This window comes from Bos indicus x Bos taurus, chromosome 6 (genome assembly GCF_003369695.1).
Source record: "Bos indicus x Bos taurus breed Angus x Brahman F1 hybrid chromosome 6, Bos_hybrid_MaternalHap_v2.0, whole genome shotgun sequence".
Lineage (NCBI taxonomy): Eukaryota > Metazoa > Chordata > Mammalia > Artiodactyla > Bovidae > Bos > Bos indicus x Bos taurus.
In genome coordinates this window covers 77,228,853-77,250,228 of record NC_040081.1, presented here as the reverse complement: position 1 = coordinate 77,250,228, position 21,376 = coordinate 77,228,853, and the positions used below count along the sequence as shown (strand labels likewise).

Here is a 21,376-nt window from a genome sequence, read left to right as displayed (position 1 = left end):
TCAAGAAGCAACAGTTAGAACCAGACATGGAATAATGAACTGGCTCCAAATTGGAAAGGAGTACATTAATGTTGTATACTGTCACCCTGCTTATTTAACTTATATGTAGAGTACATCATGTGAAATGTCGGGTTGGATGAATCACAATCTAGAATCAAGACTGTTAGGAGAAATATTAAAAACCTCATATATGCAGATGATACCGACTTAATGCCAGAAACAAATGAGGAACTAAAGAGCCTCTTGATGAAGGTGAAAGAGAAGAGTGAAAAAGCTGGCTTAAACTCAACATTCAAAAAACTAAGACAAGGCATCCGGTCCCATCACTGCAAGGCAAATAGATGGAGCAAAAATGGAATAGTGGCAGATTTCCTTTTCTTGGGCTTCAAAATCACTGAAGATGGTGACTGCAGCCGTGAAATTAAAAGATGCTTGCTCCTTGGCAGAAAAGCTATGACCAACCTAGACAGCATATTAAAAACAGAGACATCACTTTGGTGACAAAGATATGTCTAGTCAAAACCATGTTTTTTTTAGCAGTCATGTACAGATGTGAGAATTGGACCATACAGAAGGCTATGTGCCAAACAATTGATGCTTTCAAATTGTGTTGCTGGAAAAGATTCTCAAGACTCTCTTGGAGCAAGGAGATCAAACCAGAGAATACTAAGGAAATCAACCCTGAATATTCATTGGAAGGAGTGATGCTGAAGCTGAAACTCCAATACTTTGGCCACCTGTGCAAAGTGCCTACTCATTGGAAAAGACCCTGATGCTAGGAAAGATTGAGGGCATGAGGAAAAGGGGGCAGTAGATGGTGAGACTGATGGATGGCATCACCAACTCAACGGACATGAGTTTAAGGAAACTCTGGGAGATAGTGAAGGACAGGGAAGGCTTGTGTGCTGCAGTCCATGAGGTCACAAAGAGCCCAACATGACTTAGCAACTGAACAACAGCAGTGTGCAATTAGCAGTATGTATGTTATACTGCAATAAATCACAGTATTTCATATACATATTGAAAGTGAAAGTTGCTCAGTCCTGTAGACTCTTTGCGACCCCATGGACTATACAATCCATGGAATTCTCCAGGCCAGAATACTGAAGTGGGTAGCCTTTTCCTTCTCCAGGGGATCTTCCCAACCCAGGGATCAAACCCAGGTCTCCCACATTGCAAGCGGATTCTTTACCAGCTGAGCTACAAGGGAAGTCCAAGAATACTGGAGTGGGTAGTCTATCCCTTCTCCAGTGGATCTTCCTGACCCAGGAATTGAACTGGGGTCTCCTGCATTGCAGGTGTATTCTTTATCAACTAGCTATGAGGGAATCCCTCCTATACATATTCATATACATACTGTGAAAGTTGCTCAGTCGTGTCTGACTCTGTGACCCCATGGACTAGTCCATGGAATTCTCCAGGCCAGAATACTGCAGTGGGTAGCCATTCCCTTCTCCAGGGGATCTTCCCAACCCAGGGATTGAACCCAGGTGTCCTGAACCCGGGTCTCCAGCAATGCAGTAGGATTCTTTACCAGCTAAGCCACCAGGGAAGCCCATTCATATACATATGCTTATTTAAATTTCCTTTTCAACTTTAACATTATGGGCAATTGTATGTAACGTAAGGCTATTATATCAGATACTTAAAATACTTGTCAAAAATTGGCTGAGGATGTCATAAAATATGATTTTCAAACTTCCCATATTTACTTGGAATTTGTGTTTAGTTTATAAAATGGACAGTGGTAGTTTTATTAACAAGGGAATAGCATCCAAGCTACTTTACTGTCGTATCGTCAAGGCTTCCTAAGAGCGTATGTGTTGAATCTACAGGAATGGTTGGTGTGAGATGCTGGCCTCAGGCCCATTGGGAAGAGGATCTAGAGAGATTAAGTTGTGCACATCAGACATCAATAATCATATGAACTCCTGACAGAAAAGAATGGGTGAATGGTTATTGAATAGAAGCTGCTCCCCGTGTTCTTTTTCAGTATTCAGCCACTTCTATATCTAACATCACTTTGGTCTCTTCCAGTTCCACTAATGTTGCAATCCTTCAAAGACCAGTCTAACACTTCCATTTCAGCTGTATGCTCCCTAATACCATGTAGGTAACAGAGAACTTCCTGTTTTGAACTCTTCAATTAATGTAAATAAGATAAAAATAAATTACTGAACAAATGATATAGCAATTTAGTTTTTATTGAACAAAAATATATAGTTTTATGAATCAGAATCATGACTGATGTTTTTATCCACCAAACTCCAGAGTAACTCTCACAGTGTACTTCATATCATGAACTTTCAGATATTGGTAGAATTAAAAAACACAAGTATTTCCATTAATAGCTGGTGATAACAGGTGCATTCAAAATGTAAAAGTCCTGCAGTTATTAGTTGCCAGTCATGTTCATTTAGATTCAAAAGTTGTATGTATTGTATTTTAAACTCAACTGTATAAACATAAAATGCAAATAAACAAAAATGAATCAGATAATAAATTTAAGAAAGCTTCTGATTGGCATGACAAAATTGGACAGCATATGTATTTCTTCATTAATACATTGATTTGATTTGATTTAAGATATATATATTTGACTTGACTTGAAATATATACATATTTATGATTACTACATTCAAATTTTACTTTTAGGTAAAATCAAGAGCAAGTCTCCACTCTAGAAGCCTACTATTTGCTTTAGACAAGGAAATGATCTAAAATATGGTAATAAGCATCTATTATTTAGATGCAAAAGAAATGGATGTAGATGATAATAGGTGAGGGGCGGCATGAGAAGTTCTGAGAAGGGAAAATAAATGTGTTCTGACATTTTAACGAATCTTCAAGCAATATAATGAAAAAAAAAAGGCACAAAATACACAGAGGAACTGGGGGAAGAATGGTATGAAAACACACTTGGGTTTGAGAACAGCAGGCTTAATCTGAAAGGCACTGAGGAAACTGAACTCTCCAGAGCAGATTCTATAGTTCTATTGGGGGAAAAAATGTAAAAATCATGTGTCATACCCTTTTTGATACAAGTCCCCAATTTTTCACACCATACATACATATTAGCATACAATTTATTTATGCATTCATTCAATGTGTATTCAAACATCCACAGAAATAACATGTCATGCCTGTCCTTGTCTGTGACATCTGTCTAATTTATGAGGTTGAAGTTATGAAGCCTTTTTTAACAAGGTTTTGCAAAGATACATATATAATTTTTTGACTTCAGTAATAATTCACCCATTAGAGACATGCTTAAAAATTGTAGACTCTGATAAAATGTCCTTCTAGAAGTTTAAATAAAAGAAAACACAATAATTAATCTAAAATACCTTTTAAAAAGATGTTTTCTATTATGGTTTTAATTCAAACATATTATTTAAACTTTCAACATCATAATTAATTTGCTACTTAGTAATTTTGAGCATTATTAAACATGCTAGCATTGGCATGACAGTGAGAGTTCATTATGAAGCAGCTTAAGTGGACGTGATCATCCCACATCTTGGGAGCTTACAAAATGGAACCAGATATCTTCTCTCCATTTATTTTGGACAGGTGTAAATGTAGTACATTTAATAATTCAAATACAAGCAAGAATCTTGCCTCCATGGAGAATTAGCCACAGCTATTACAGTTAACTGACAATTCTTATTTGAGAGCCCCCCAGCAAGGATTCTATAAATGATTTACTCAGGGTGCTTAAAGCAATTTTCCTCTGCAGATTTGTCACTTTACAGATGCATCCCATCTAATTCAGTAGCTCCAGAAGATCCATTGTAACAATGTTTTTTGCAATAATTATAAGATTAAGGGCTTATTTTGGGAGCCATTAATAATATCAATGAAAGGATTAAGACAATTTTTTGTGAAAAATCATATAGAGATCAAAGAGCTAGAGAAGTTAATGCTTCTCTACATTTTAAATGAAAACATAATCACAGAAAAGCAGAAATTCCTCCTCAACCCACTCCCAAAAAGGATTCTGAAAAATCCTATGTTTGGTTTTCTAACCAAAACAAATAAACTAACAATTTAGTCATTGTGCCAATTCCATACCACTTGTGGAAAAACTGCTCTTGACAGATGATATTAACACCTATATGCAACAAAATGATTAGTTTTCTAATCACCAAACTTGTATCAAATGGAATTCCTAATTTTAAAATCTTATTTCCCATTAACACTCATCTTACCATGAGCCAGCATTTTAGAAACAGACAAATAAGAGCCCTCAGATTTGCCCAGAGACCACTATCCTTCCATTATACCCCAGATGCTCTATCATCAGAATCCTGGCATGATATAATTTCTCTGAATAATTTACACAACAGTAATTTATAAAAATAGAGACTTATGTATCTGAATTTTAAGTATCAAGAAGGTTAAAAATAAGGCAATCTTTCGTAAGTACAGGAAAGATAATCCTGAAAATCACTGTTTTTGCAGGTTTAATTCAATTTATTTTTACATATGGTATGATTTCCTCCATATTTTAAGAAATCCTTAAACAAAAGAAAGAAATGCCTGAATAGAAATTCTAATTAAAAACAAATTCACTAAATCATTTATTAAGTTTTAAAAAAATACCTTGTGAGTAAGTAGTCAGACAGTATAAAGGTTTGTCAAAGATGAATCACTTCGTTACTGATTTCTGACAAATCACAATAGTGAGCAAATATATGAATGATATTTAGTATTTAACTAATTTATTAAGAAATACTAAACCACCTGTTGTGAAGAGTCAACTCACTGGAAAATGCTCTGATGCTGGGAGAGATTGAGGGCAGGAGGGGAAGGGGGCAACAGAGAATGAGATGGTTGGATGGCATCATCAACTCAATGGACATGAGTTTGGGCAAACTCAGGAAGACAGTGAAGGACAGGGAAGCCTGCAGTCCATGGAGTCACAAAGAATCAGATACAACTGAATAACAACATTAAGAAATTCTAATATAAACTTTCTAAACTATAAATTTGAATTAACCAGTCTCTTTAGAATTGAAGATTTTCTTTTACTTATCCAATGATATTGTATGATACTCTAATTTATATTTATTTCAATATTGTAATACTTCAGACAGTTTAAATGTATTAAATGAATTAATTCATATACTAGATATCTAAGGAAAACTTTTAAAATTGTTTTCCAAGGTCAAATAATCATTAATCAATAGTCTTTACTATATATTTTTTATAAAATTGCCCATGAATCTAAATTTTATTTGCTTTTGCCACACTAATGGAAAAGCATTGTTAGTAGTAACATATTTTTCTGTAATTTCTGGATAAAATTACATAATTCTGTTTTTGAAAACTGAAAAATTAATTTGATTTCTCAACTAATGAATCTAGGTCTAGAGAATGCAGAAGAGAACACATGAAACAATAAATAATACATTTTAATATTTTCCAATGCCATTTGCAATTTATGGCACTAGCATTTTAGTGATATGGGGAACAGTTTGATATTGAAAAAGCTCTGTAAAGTATTCTAAAGTACAGGATTTTATGTTCTTACCTATGCTTAATATGTCACACAGATGCATGTTGACTGTCTATACTAAATGCAGAAAGAATATTAGAAATATCATACCTTTGAGACATAATCTTATAGGCATCAGGCAGATAGCATCGTATATTCTCCATCTGAGCAGGGTCAGAGTCACAGATTTTGTCATCAGTCCTCCCATAGTTGGCACTTTCAATCATGATGACATCTGTTCCTGGACAGCGAAGCTCAATGGGGTAACTCTCACAGGAGAGCTCTCTGCGAACCACAGCCATCGGAATGGGGGCACGGCTGAAAGCTACCAAAAGGAGGAAGAAAAATAAAACATCTTTGTTACATACAAAGGAAAAATATGTGTTTTTGGTCTACTAATAGTAAGGAATAAAGCAACCTCAATTCATAAATTTTACTAAAAATGGAGCATTTTACTTTAGTAACTTGACAGGATTTTTAAAAATCTAATTATACAAGTTAACTTACTTGCAAAACAGAGACTCACAGACTTAGAAAATGAACTCATGGTTGCCAGTGGAAGGTACAGTTAAGACTCTGGGAAGCAAATGTACACATTGCTATATTTAAAATGGATAAGCAACAAGAACCTATTGTACAGCACATGGAACTCTGCTCAATGTTATGTGCCAGCCTGGAAGGGAATGAGATTTGGGATAGAAAGGATACATGAATATGTATGGCTTAGTCCCTTCACTGCTCACCTGAAACTAGCACAACATTGTTAATCAGCTATACTCCAGTACAAAATGTTTTTAAGATGTTAAACAATCAAATAAAATGTTAAAAACCTAACTATAACAATTGTTTCTTAAAAACCTAGCCTTACAGTCTGTTTGTTTGATTTCCCGCCTTATAAATGGAAACAAAGCACTCTGGATTTTCTAAAGCACTGGCTGGTAGATGAGTTAAAGACTATACAGAAATATCATCCAATTTGTAAAACAAGAGTCTCAAATTAACCTCAGGAATACTGTATCTGTTTCATTTTTCTATGGAAACCATTACCCCTCTCCAAAAAGGACTGTTCTTGAGCTTATAGATACTTACTTAAAAAGGTAATCTATTTCAATTTTAAAACTGTTTTATTGTTTCAATAAATAATGAAAATAAATCAGTATACTTTTTCAGTTAATGATAGAAATAGTGAATGTTCTTTTAGAAGATAGAGATTTGTAAGGAGACAAATTACAATTCCTTCGCATCTATCTTTCAATGTTAGGAGGTAACTAGTTAACAATGTGGTGATCTTCCTATAAAAACTGTCTACAGAAAAAAAACATTGTATTTTTCTTCCCCTCCCTTTTTAAATTTTACTTAAGTAACTTTCAGTCAGGTAGCATCACACTATACATACTGCTTGATACACTGATTTATTTTACTTATTAATTTAACAATATATGGTGGAAATCTTTTCATTCCTAGTTGAATCTCACATTTTTAACACCTGCATTGCACATACATATACACATAAAATGTTATTTAATTGGTCTTATGTTAACAGGTACTTAGAAATGTCCCAGTGTTTTTGGGTCATAATATTGTAAAGAAGTACAAACCTGTGTACTTGGCTATGATACTTTAGAAAAAATATAATTATCTAAATATATTTTATGGCATATGTCTATAAATAAAATTTATAGGGGGTAAATATATATGAAGTTTGCCAAATATCAACAACTAAATGTCCAAAAAGCTTAATATAAATGCATACTTCTTTTTTTTTTAATTTTATTTTATTTTTAAACTTTACATAATTGTATTAGTTTTGCCAAATATCAAAATGAATCCGCCACAGGTATACATATGTTCCCCATCCTGAACCCTCCTCCCTCCCATACCATCCCTCTGGGTCGTCCCAGTGCACTAGCCCCAAGCATCCAGTATCGTGCATCGAACCTGGACTGGCATATCGTTTCATACATGATATTTTACATGTTTCAATGCCATTCTCCCAAATCTTCCCACCCTCTCCCTCTCCCACAGAGTCCATAAGACTGTTCTATATATCAGCAGTACTTTCTTCTTTAAAACTGCTGCTGCTGCTGCTAAGTCACTTCAGTCTTATCACTCTATTTGGGTTGGATTTTTTTTTAATAGCTTTTAATAAAGTTTTCTAGTTCTATCTATAAAGAAAAAACTACAGATTACCAATTCTTTTATATTTTGCCAGTGATAGACAAATAATGATACAACAATCATTATTTTAATTTTCACCATTTTATTTATACAATGAAATATATTGTCATATGTTTATTAATCCTCCACACATATTTCATTTGTGAACTGCTTGCTCACATTTGTAGTTTGTTATTGCAAAACTTTTTTGCATAGCAAGAAAATTGAAATTTTGTCCTTTGTGTTTTTCTCATTTGCGGTTTGGTTTCAGATATTTGCTGTGCATATATATTTCATTTTCATACAGCAAACCGTCTATCTTTTCATGTCAGATTTAACAATTTCATAATCTAAGACTGTGAACATAATCAGTACATTATTGCAAGAGAGTCAAATGTTTAATTGGAATAACTCAACAAGTCTTCTTTTAAAAGCACATGACTGAAATTCCAAAATTAAGTGTTTACCAACCAATTAGTAAGTTGATATTCATATAACAGAATTAATTATAGAGATAAACACATGATACCATTACATTTTAATTGATGGTTGATTAACTCAGTGTGTACATACATAAAAATGTATTTAAAGAAATACATTCAACTTTTCTTACTGCTTTTACATTAAGTATGAAACCTAAAAAGCAAAGAAGAGAGAAGAGAAACAAGAAAGTGTAAAAAGAGTTGTAATGGGGAAATGAGATTTTATTACTATAAACATTTTCACTTGAAACTTAGAGAAAATACTGATTTGTTGTATGAAACCATAACTCATTTCTAAATTGAGACTGATATTAGTTTTTATCTCAATACTACTTTGGAAAAACCATAAATACCCCCAAAGACCCCATGCATAACTTCCGAGTAAGTAAGTCACTCAAGCCAAACTGTACAGTTAATTCCATTCTTTTCATTCAGCATCCTTCTTATTCTGTCCTGCATCACCTTTAAACACAGAGAGACAGATACACACAGGCAAACACACACACACACACAAATCTATCACAGCCACAGCACTGATCAAAGAGAATGAACATACAGATTGGAGGTAACATTATTTTTAAAGTTTGATCTCGAGTCAATATTTTACAGGGTTGTCTCACAACAGACACTGAATCTCTAAAATGCGCATTTCTATGGTTCGTAATATAAAAAATATATATATATATTATTTAGAAACTAGACACCTATTTTAAACCTGAAGTTCTTTTTAATAATGAGATTCTTTCAAGGAAAAAGACATTTTCATTAATGTATATAGTATTTTAATTAATAAAATCGTTGAACAATAAACATGCTCCAATTTTGCAATCTAGTTACATAACTTTGATCAGTTAAAATAGAATAACAGACACTTTTTGCTTGTTTATTTACAAAACGTTCTTGAAATCTGAATTTTTCTGAATGTTTTACAGTAAACCCTTGAGCATTTGCTAAGAGACAGTTTTTTTCTTAACTTCGGTATAACTATTTAAAAAAATCACATCGAAACTGTTTCCAAACATTGAGTTGATCTTGCTATGTTTTGTTAACCTAACCAATTAAATCAAATTGTTTAAAACAAGTTAATTTAATAAAGAAAGAAAAACAAATTAGCAAATCATACAGTCAAAGCATTTGTCTAAGTGGACAATTTGACTGATTAAACTCATCAGTCAATTTTACTAAAACAAGTACACACACAGACATAGCTTTATCTGTCTTTAACTGTCAAAATATGATTTAGAACCAGACACTAAAAAATGGCAAAGAGAGCTAAAATGTGGAGGGCTAGTTTCCCATGTATCTCTTTTAACCCTATGAGAATTACCCAAAAGTTATAGATATGGACATTTTTACAAGGTACCACGGTTGATTTGTGAATGCTTTCTTCTATGTAACATATAATTGCATTTGTATCAATAACTCAGTGATAAATTACATTCCTAAATGTGTATGCTTTGTTTAAAGGAATGTATCACTGGAAACTATTTTATAACATTATCTGATTAGCTACTTAAATTACTTCTAATTATGTTGCTAAATACTCTAATCAGTGAGCAATTCAAATGTAAAAATAAAATGCTTAAAAGTTTTTATTTTCATCACTTTGTCTTGCTTTCCATTCAGTTATCATGATAACAATGGAGAGACTTTGGTTACTATGGAAAAATGCTATGACATGGAAAATGTCATAGTATTTTCATAGTATATTTACTGCATTTATCCAGTGAAATAATCTACCATATTTTTAATCAGGATATATTGCACTGGGCATTGTGAAGCGGCTATAGAAAAATAATACAGGGCAAAGAAGACATATTCTTGAGCTCCATCTCACTTTCTTACCATGAGTTAATCTGTAGTAATAAGAGTGTTACCTATTATGTATGTGATAGACAGACTTTGACAGAATAAATTGGAAAAACTAAATGTGAAACCTGGTAGACTTCTGATAGGTACTACAGTTTGTTACTACCCACTGACCATGGGACAAAGGGGACACAAAGGAAATGAACTTCTCTGCTACCAATGGCCAGAACCTCAGAAAGTGCCCAAGTTCTATGTGAAAAACATCCTTAATTAAAAGTGATCCTAGCCAGGGATTAAACAACAAGAAAATTAGATCCCAGTTTTTGCTCACTTGGTTCAGCACAAATCACTCTGATTCTTCATTTTCTGAGACTTCGGCCACTCTGCTATTGAAGCCTCTTGTTGCTTTCCTATCATAATGCTGGGTTGATGACATTTGACTCAAAATACTTTAAATTCTTGGTGAGTTTTGGGTAACTAAAGATACCAATCTAAGGATTGCCTGGGCAGGACGGGGTTGGTGGTGGAGGGCACGGGGAGGTGGTTGGTGAGGTTGGGAACTGGGTGCTAAAAGCTAATGACCACAGGAGAGTTAATTGCTTCCACCTGGACTCAAGAACAGGGGTCAGAGTCTTGCTAGGATAACTTTAGAGCTTTATAGAGGGGAACACTCAAAGAAGGGGGTGGAACTTGAAACAGGATTGCAGGACAAAAGATAGCAACTAAGTAAAAGACTGAACAGATTAAGAGGCAAGCGATCAGTTAGTTGGTTGAGGGCATTAATCTAGTATAATTTAACTAAGTTTTTAAACACATTGAATTTAAGTGTCAGGATAATACTCAGGAATGTTTAATTCTCATTTGGATTCATGAGTCTAGAATTTAAGAATAGAATATAGGCTAAAACCATGGTAATGACATAAAATAGCTTGAGGAGTACATATAGAGTAGAAGAGGATAAATGCAGAAGTTGGAGTATCAGTGGCCTCAGAAGACACATAGATGAGTGTATTGATTAGATGCTGGATATCTATAACATAGAGAAATTCACTATTTATCTACTTAAAGAAGATTTTGCCTAAAAGGACTAATATACCTGCCACTACCACTTAGCTTTAGGACAGATGAAACAAGTATGTGTGACTACATGCATGCTCAATCACTTCAGTCGCAACTGACTCTTTGTGACCCCATGAACTATAGCCTACCCGTCTCCTTGTCCATGGAGTTTTCCAGAAAAGAAATATTGGAGCAGGTTGCAATTTCCTTCTCCAGGGAATTTTCCCAACCCAGGGATTGAACCTGCGTCTTTGTGACCCCTGCATTGGCAGGCAGATTCTCTCCTGCACCACCTAAGAAGCATATTATCCCATGTATTAAACAAAATTAAATTTACTAAGAAAAAATTAAGCATAGAGAGGAAAATGCATATTAGAAGGATATTTGCAGTAATAAAGATAAAATGGTTGCTTTAAATGGTAATAACAGATAATATATCTATGTTTAGGGACAAAAAAAATTACATGACTAATGACTGGTTGAACATGAAGGGTAAAAGTGAGGGTGACAAGGATGACTACCAGGTTTCTGGAAGAAGCAAGTTAGAGTACAGTGCCATGAACAAAATCTATTAGGAAGTTGAAAAGGTCATGATTTAGAAAAGAGATCTTTATAAATTTGAGAATTGTAAAGTAGTACTTAAAACCAAAGCAGTAAATAAAAACAACCCAGAAGAGGGAGAACAGATTTTACTAAAGAGGTCTATATGGCAGTTTTAAAATATGTTCATAATTTTTTGCTACTTCTCCAGTTTCATCGTCCTTACCCTGAACGTGTGCTTTACTTAGTTCGGTTCAGTTCAGTTCAGTCGCTCAGTCGTGTCCAGCTCTTTGCGACCCCATGAAGCGCAGCACGCCAGGCCTCCCTGTCCATCACCAACTCCCAGAGTCCACCCAAATCAATGCCCATTGAGTCAGTGATGCCATCCAACCATCTTATCCTCTGTAGTAATTCACTTCAAATGAACATAGCTTGATAGACATGAGAGTGTACGCTTTCCAAGAATAGTTCATTAACAAGACACTGCAGCTTTAACCTCTGTCTTGAACCACTCACTTTGTACAAAGGTAGTTATCAAATCTTGAAACCATTCAAGCAGCCCCAAGGAGAGGTCCGGAAAAGGAACTGAACACTATGCTGACAGCTAGAATGAACTCGTAAGGCAGGTGAGTGAGGCATCTTAGAGGCTGACCTTTCAGCCACCAGAAAGAACTACAAACCCATGAGAGACTGAACCAGAACCAGCAAATGCAAACTAAGCTACTTCCAGATACCTAACCTAAAGAAACCATAGAAAATAATAAATGTTTATTCTTTTAAGCCAGTAATTTTGGAGCTATCTATTAATAATAGAGTGTAGAATCAGGTCCGAAGGAATGCTTAAAGAGTGGATATTAAAACTGTTGGATGATATTGAAGAATTACAAAATCAATAAAAGAAAAATATTATGAATGACCCACACAGGCAGTCTAATATTACCATCCCTTTGCTTAAACATAGTTCAGGCAATTAATTTTTAAAAATACAACTATATATATAATTGTATTTTATTATTCAATTTATCATACACATATTTTTATATTATTTATAATACATAATCAATTTTCGGTACCATAAACAGATTACTAATAGGTGTTAATTTTTGTCCTCTGTATTCCAATGATAATAAAAGAAAAAGAAAAAAAACAGAAAAGTTCTATTGGAAACTTTAAAATAAAATATCTATATATATATAGATATAGATCTCTTTCCTTAAGAGAAAGAAGTAAGTTAAGTGGGGTTCAGAATGGGAACACGCGTATGCCCGTGACGGATTCATGTTGATGTGTGGCAGAACCAATACAATATTGTAAAGTAAAAAAAATAAAAATAAATAAAAATAAATCATTTATAAGTCAAAGCTAATGATTTTAAAGGAATTTAATTATAGAGAATAAGAACATATCTGGGAGTGGGCTACTTTCTACCATAAATTATCAGTAATGACTTTTAAAAATACTTCATTACTTAAATGCTGCCAAAAAGCTGCTGCTGCTGCTGCTGCTAAGTCGCTTCAGTCGTGTCCGACTCTGTGCGACCCCAGAGACGGCAGCCCACCAGGCTCCCCTGTCCCTGGGATTCTCCAGGCAAGAACACTGGAGTGGGTTGCCATTTCCTTCTCCAATGCATGAAAGTGAAAAGTGAAAGTCAAGTCGCTCAGTCGTGTCTGACTCTTCGCGACCCCATGGACTGCAGCCCACCAAGCTCCAAAAAGCAAATATTCCCAATTCTAAGTTTCAACAGAGCCTATGACATAATGTTCTTAAATATGTGTAGTTTCTCTGTGTTGTTTTACATGCCAACATACTTATCCAAATTTTTAAAAATGTGCTCTGAAGATCTAGTCTGAAATGTTTGGCTGCAAAAATAATATTGGAAACCCAGTGAAATATCAACCTATCATCTACTGTATATAAAAGTACATCTCCTACCAGCAAGCATCCAATACACTGAATTTCAACAAGTCTACTTCAATAAAGAATACATATCATTTAAATACTTTAGTATTTAATTAAGTGTAACAGTGACAATTAGAACTGACATCATAAAGAAATAACCAAAGGCAATTATGGTCTGAGGTTAAAGAAAAAATAAAGCATGAAAATTACAATTCTGAAATTACAGGAAAAAGTATTCTAAAGAGATTAATATCATGAAACAATTAATGCAAAGCTATCCTTTTGAATTATCCAGCTTCAACATGAGAGTAACATTAATCATTCTTTTTAAAGATACATATACAAATTGGTGACCTTTAAGTGAAATTATCCACATGGAGGTTGCCTAAAAAATGTATCAAGTGTCTGACTAAATGAGTTCATATATACTTGTTATAAGTTTCAACATTTAATAAAATTATATTCGACATTCCTTCCAATTATATTCATGAGGGATAAAATGTCTAAAACTGTGTCAAATTTCACATATCACAATTATCCCAGTCTTTTTCTAAATGTCAAAAACACCAACCTGGCTGTTCAAAATGTTCTTAAGACTAAAAATTATAATTTCAAGATAAACGAGAGTCTACTAAAAAATAATATACAATTCAAAAGATTTTAAAAGATATGCCAATTTAATTTCAAATGTATATTTATCAATTACAGGGTGGCTGTGAACAGACGACTCATTGGAAAAGTCCCAGATGCTGGGAAAGATTGAGGACAGAAGGAGAAGAGGGTGTAAGAGGCTGAGACGGCTGGACGGCATCACCAATGCAATGGACATGAACTTGAGAAAACTCTGAGAGATGCTCAAGGGCAGGGAGGCCTGGTATGCTGCAGTCGATGGGGTTGCAAAGAGTTGGACATGACTGGGCAACTGAACAACAAGGCGGCTGCTGGGTGTTACCAAACATAAGACATGGATGCTGTTTAAATTCTCCATCCACGTGGGTGATTATCTCGGGCCTAGCAGTGGTCCTCTACAGAATGGGATTCTAAAAGTCGGGCAAAAAGACCTTCAGAGCTATCATATGAAATCAAGAAAATGACAGACATTTGTACGTGATGATTAATTGTTTGTGTCAATGTGACTGGGTAAAGGGATGCTCCAGGTAGCTGCTCAAACTGTATTTCTGAGAGTATCATTAGGCCCTCTCTAGAAAAGATTAACAAACTTTAGCATTTGATTCTGAAGACTAATCACTGTCACCAATTTAAGGTGGGCTGTTGAGGGTCTGAATACAACAAAAATGGGGAAGTATAAATTTTCTCTCTGCATGAGCTGGAATAAGTATCTTCCACCCTCTAACACTGGTGCTCCAAGATCACAGGCCCTCAGTCACAGGCCAGGACGTATATCAGTGACACTCTGCTTTTCAGGTTTACAAACCTGAAAACTGGACTGGAACTATATCACTGCATTTCCCAGGCTGCCAGCTTGCAAACCAGCAAATCATGGGATTTCTCAGCCTTCATAATTGTGTGAGTCAATCCCTCATTATAAATTTCTCCATATTGATCTCTTAATAGACAGATAAACATAAATACAGATAATAGAGATAGACGATATAAAGATGATATGGATAATGTGATATGTGAAATATGACAGCTTAGAAATTTCATTCCTCATGAATATAAATGGAAAACAATCTAGAGAGACCTAATGATGTGAGTGTGGCAAAATCCCCAAAGCCAAAAGAAAGTATCCATGATTACCAAAACCAAAGGTTATAGAATAATGGCAACAAGATCCGATGGGTAAAACTTCATAGCAGGAGAGAGCAGACAGACAGATGGTCCACAGCAAAAGAACTGAGAATCTTCCTAAGTGTTTCCTGCCACTCTGGAAGTTTATAGTTGATAAGAAAATGCACAACCTATGAAAAGTTTAACCAAACCAAAATACAAGGAAAATGGGAAACAAATACAAAGTAATGAAGCAATGTTTGGGTGCTTAAGATGGATTTCTTAAGGAAGCAAACTTGAGATATCCTTTAAAGATGAAATAATAAGTGAATATAGGAGAAAAGAGAATAAAATATTCCAGGCAGAAGTTCGGAGCAAAGAAAGATATATTCAACATCCTGAGTAATGATCTCAGGAGATGCCTCTACCCCCTTTTACATTACAGCATATTTTCAATAGTCAAAAATTGGAAACAGTGTGATTATATTACAATGTAAAAAATGATGGATGGATGAATAGAGCAGATGTGGTATATGTACACAATGGAATATCATTCAGTCATGTGAAAAAAGGAAATCACACCATTTGCAAAACTGATGGAACTTGAGGACATTATGCTAAGTAAGGAAAGTCAGATGAGAGAAAGTCAACTACTGTATAATACAACTTAAGGATACACAGAAGAACTATACAAAAAAGATCATAATGACCAAGATAACCACAATGGTATGATCACTCACCTAGAGACGGATATCCTGGAATGAGAAGTCAAGTGGTCTGTAGAGGTCAAACAAAGCTAGTGGAGGTGATGGTATTCCAGTTAAGCTATTTCAAATTCTAAAACATGATGCTAAGAAAGTGCTGCACTCAATATGCCAGCAAATTTGGAAAATTTAGCAGTGGCCACAGCACTGGAAAAGGTCAGTTTTCATTTCAATCCCAAAGAAAGGCAAAGCAAAAGAATGTTCAAACTATCACATAATTGTACTCATCTCACTTCACTTTCACTTTTCACTTTCATGCATTGGAGAAGGAAATGGCAACCACCTCCAGTGTTCTAACCTGGTGGGATGGGGGAGCCTGGTGGGCTGCCATCTATGGGGTTGCACAGAGTCAGACATGACTGAAGCGACTTAGCAGCAGCAGCAGCAGCAGCAGCAGCAGCAGCACATGCTAGCAAAGTAATGCTCATAATTTATAAGTTAGGCTTCAACAGTACATGAACCATGAACTTCCAGATGTTCAGGTTGGATTTGGAAGGGGCAGAGGAACCATAGATCAAACTGCCAACACTGTTGGATCATTAAAAAAGCAAAAGAGTTCCAGAAAAACAACTACTTGTGCTTTATTGACTACGCCAAAGCCTTTGACTGTGTGGATCACAACAATCTGTGTAAAATTCTTAAAGAGATAAGAAGATCAGACTACATTACCAGCCTCCTGAGAAATCTGTATGCAGGTCAAGATGCAACAGTTAGAACTGGACATGAACAATGGTCTGGTTCCAAACTGGGAAAGGAGTACATCAAGTTGGTATAGTGTCACCCTGCTTGTTTAACTTATATGCAGAGTACATCGTTCGAAATACTGGGCTGGATGAAGCACAAACTGGAATGAAAATGGCTAAGAGAAATATCAATAATCTCAGATATGCAGATGACACCACCCTTACAACAGAAAATGAAGAGGAGCTAAAGAGTCTCTTGATAAAAGTGAAAGAGAAGAGTGAAAAAACTGGCTTAAAGCTCAGCATTCAGCAAACAAAGGTCATGACATCGGATCCCATCACTTCATGGCAAATAGATGAGGAAACAATGGAAAGAGTGAGAGACTTTATTTTCTTGGGCTCCAAAATCATTGCAGATGGTGACTGCAGCCTTGAAATTTAAAAAATGTTTCCTCATTTGAAGAAAGCTATGACAAACCTAGACAGTGTATTAAAAAGTACAGACATTACTTAGCTGACAAAAGTCCATATAGTCAAAGTTATGGTTTTTCCAGTAGTCATGTATGGATGTAAAAGTTGGACCCTAAAGAAAGCAGAGCTCTGAAGAATTGATGCTTTTGAACTTCGGTGTTGCAGAAGACTCTTGAGTCTCTTGGACTTCAAGAAGATTAAACCAGTCAATCCTAAAGGAAGTCAATCCTGAATATTCATTGGAGGGACTGATGCTGAAACTGAAACTCCAATACTTTGGCCACCTGATGTAAAGAAGTGACTGGTTGGAAAAGACCCTGATGCTGGGAATGACTGAAGGCAGGAGGAGGAGGGGATGACAGAGGATGATATGGTTGGAATGCATCACCAACTCAATGGACAGTAGTTTGGGTAAGCTATGGGAGTTGGTGATGGACAGGAAGGTCTTGCTTGCTGCAGTCCATGTGGTCACAAAGAGTCAGACACTACTGAGTGACTTAACTGAACTGATATATGGAATCTAAAATGGCAAACTGATAGAAACAGAGAATGGATTAGTGGTCTCTGGGGGCTGGGGGTTAAGGAAATGGAGATATATTACCAAAGGGTTTAAATTTCTAGTATTTATAAGATGGATAAATTCTGAAAATCTAATGTACAGCATGGTGAGTACAATTAACAAAACTGTATTATATACTTGAAATTTGCTGAGTGTAGACTTTAAATGTTCCCATAACAAAAATCAGATCACAATTATGTGAGATGATGAAGGTATTAACTAACTTTATTATGGTAATCACTTCACAAAATACATGTGTATGACATCAACATATTGTATACCTTAAACAAACATAATGTTATCAACTCTATCCCAACAAATGTGAGAAAGAGGAGACATATTCATAAGAAGGTCAGTAGATGGCAGAAAGAACTAAACAGTAGTTAACTCAGAAAGAGTCTTGAAATCAGATCCAGAATATAGTCCAAATCATATAGGATATTAAGAAGAGGTGGCAAGAATACACAGAACTGTACAAAAAAGATGCCCAGAACCCAGATAATCACGATGGTGTAATGACTCAACTAGAGACAGACATCCTGGAATGGGAAATCAAGTGGGCCTTAGGAAGCATCACTACGAACAAAGCTAGTGGAGGTAATGGAATATCAGTTAAGCTATTTCAAATACTGAGAGATGACACTATGAAAGTGCTGCACTCAATATGCCAGCAAATTTGAAAAATGCAGCAGTGGCCACAGGACTGAAAAGGTCAGTTTTCATTCCAATCCCAAAGAAAGGCAATGCCAAAGAATGGTCAAACTACCGCACAATTGCACTCATCTCACCCACTAGTAAAGTAATGCTTAAAATTCTCCAAGCTAGGCTTCAGCAATATGTGAACCATGAATTTCCAGATTTTCAAGCTGGTTTTGGAAAAGGCAGAGGAACCAGAGATCAAATTGCCAACATCTGCTGGATCATTGAAAAAGCAAGAGAGTTCCAGAAAAACATCTATTTCTGCTTTATTGACTATACCAAAGCCCTTGACTGTGTGGATCACAATAAACAGTGGAAAATTCTGAAAGAGATGGGAATACCAGACCATCTGACCTGCCTCTTGAGAAACCTGTGTGCAGGTCAGGAAGCAACAGTTAGAACTGGACATGGAACAACAGACTGGTTCCAAATAGGAGAAGGAGTACGTCAAGGCTGTATATTGTCACCCTGTTTATTTAACTTATATGCAGAGTACATCATGAGAAACGCTGGATTGGAAGAAACACAAGCTGGAATCAAGATTGCCTGGAGAAATCTCAATAACCTCAGATATGCAGATGACACCATGCTTATGGCAGAAAGTGAAGAGGAACTAAAGAGCCTCTTGATGAAAGTGAAAGAGGAGAGTGAAAAAGTTGGCTTAAAGCTCAACATTCAGAAAACTAAAATCATGGCATCTGGTCCCATCACTTCATGGGAAATAGATGGGGAAACAGTGGAAACAGTAGCTGACTTTATTTTTCTGAGCTCCAAAATCACTGCAGATGGTGACTGCAGCCATGAAATTAAAAGACGCTTACACCTTGGAAGGAAAGTTATGGTCAACTTAGACAGCATGTCTCTGTTATGACCACCCTAGACGGCATGTCTTTTTAATAAAAGCAGAGACATTACTTTGCCAACAAAGGTCCGTCTAGTCAAGGCTATGGTTTTTCCCGTGGTCATGAATGGATGTGAGAGTTGGACTGTGAAGAAAGCTGAGTGCTGAAGAGTTGATGCTTTTGAACTACGGTGTTGGAGAAGACTCTTGAGAGTCCCTTGGACTGCAAGGAGATCCAACCAGTCCATCCTAAAGGAGATCAGTCCTGGGTATTCATTGAAAGGACTGATGTTGAAGCTGAAACACCAATACTTTGGCCACCTAATGGGAAGAGCTGACTCATTGAAAAGACCCTGATGCTGGAAAAGATTGAGGGCAGGAGAAGAAGGGGACGACAGAGGATGAGATGGTTGGATGGCATCACTCACTCAATGTACATGGGTTTGGGTGAACTCCAGGAGTTGGTGATGGACTGGGAGGCCTGGCGTGCTGCGGTTCATGGGGTCGCAAAGAGTCAGACACAAATGAGCAACTTAATTGAACTGATATAGGGTAGTGGAAAATTACAGCCTAAAAGAATAACATAATATTAATTAAAATAATCCTAAAAGCCCTAGCCAAAAGATTATTCAAAAAGACCAGAGTGAAAAATAACATCTAGAAATTGATGAAACAAATACTGCAATAAGCTATAAGATCATATGATGATGGTAAGCTAACATGTATCAGGTGCTTTAAAAGTATAATTTTATTTTCTTATATATCATTGTATTTCAAACTCTAAAGCTTGTCAACATCATCATCCCTATTTAGTGTACACCAAGAAACTATGTGTTAGTTGCTCAGTCACGTCCGACTCTTTGCGACCCTACGGACTGCAGCCCACCAGGCTCCCTTGTCCGTGGGATTCTCCAGGCAAATGGGTTAGTTTAAAATAGCAAGATTGAGGATTTAACTAGAAATTCATATAGGAAAAAAGATGCAATGACTCTCTTTGTATGTTTCACAGAGAACAAAGGAAGGGGGATTATATCAGGAGATACATAAGGCAATGTGACAATATCACACTAGTTATTAATAGTGTAAAATTTATGGATTGCCATTTCTTTAGTGAAATTAAGCCTAATGTCTGAATCGAAATTCAAGTTATTATTCCACTTACTGTGTCTGACAGAGCCCTTTTTTAATAGCACAAAATACAACAGTATACTATTATTATTTGAAGAATCTTAAAATTTCTTTCTAACATTTAATACATTTCAATATTATATCACAAAAACTAAGATGAAAATTTCCTTTGTGTGAAAATCTACTGTGGTAAGATGGAAAATCACTGATTTTAAAATAAGGCATTAATTTTCGAATGCAATTATATTTTTACTACAGTATATAAATAAATGACTTTCTTTATTGCAAATCACCAAGTTTAAAATATATGTTTTTCTTGTCATACACCAGAGAATATCTGCAGTCATACAGATTGTAATAAGAAATAGACGGGAAATTTAGTGAAGGATATATATCAGTTTTGAACAAACAGTGATGTCACAGGTTAAGACCAAATGATGTTCAATTGTAAAGGGAAGGGGTTTCTAAACAGTGAATGAACTCAAATGCACTGCAAATACCATTCAGAAATACACAAGCAGCACCTACTCACATTTTTCCCCTCCTCCGACTATCCTGCAAACACAGTACATTCACCGGAAAGGGTAAAGAGCTTTCAGTGGCTTATATGTTTTTGTTTTGTTTTATCCTTAAGGAAAGCAATGCTAAGACATCTCTTTCTAATTCAGCAGCACAAATCATCAACAGATAAGACCTTGTAATATCCTCTTTGGTAATCTTCAGTATCAAAAAACATATAGAACAATATTTATAATTTCTTTATCCACAAGATTTACAACAGCTTTCACATATATAAACTCGCCAAATCAGTGCTGAGCATTACTGTCTGTGTAATACACCAGAGATTAGAACAAAAAAATCTAATCAAGAAGAGCCTGACCAAATCCACATCTACATGTTCATTGGATTTTTTGCCCAAATTTCCTACTACCTGTTTACAGAAGCTAACAAATGTTGCAAATGGACAATGCTGTTTGCAAAATGAATTATTCTTTATTCCCAGTGAATATTTTATTAACAATTCTTTTAAATGAACATATTTTATTAAGAAGTT

At 35.4% G+C, this 21,376-nt stretch overlaps 1 protein-coding gene across 23 annotated transcripts in view; it reads right to left on the bottom strand.

Annotated features, from left to right (window-relative positions):
- ADGRL3 (adhesion G protein-coupled receptor L3) overlaps positions 1–21,376 on the bottom strand; it is a 945,175-nt gene that overhangs the window by 487,740 nt on the left and 436,059 nt on the right. For all 23 annotated transcript variants that reach the window (XM_027544604.1, XM_027544589.1, XM_027544593.1 and 20 more), the window contains one exon: positions 5,612–5,825. In XM_027544604.1, coding sequence (XP_027400405.1) covers positions 5,612–5,825 — 214 coding nt within the window. The remainder of the gene's footprint in view (positions 1–5,611; positions 5,826–21,376) is intronic.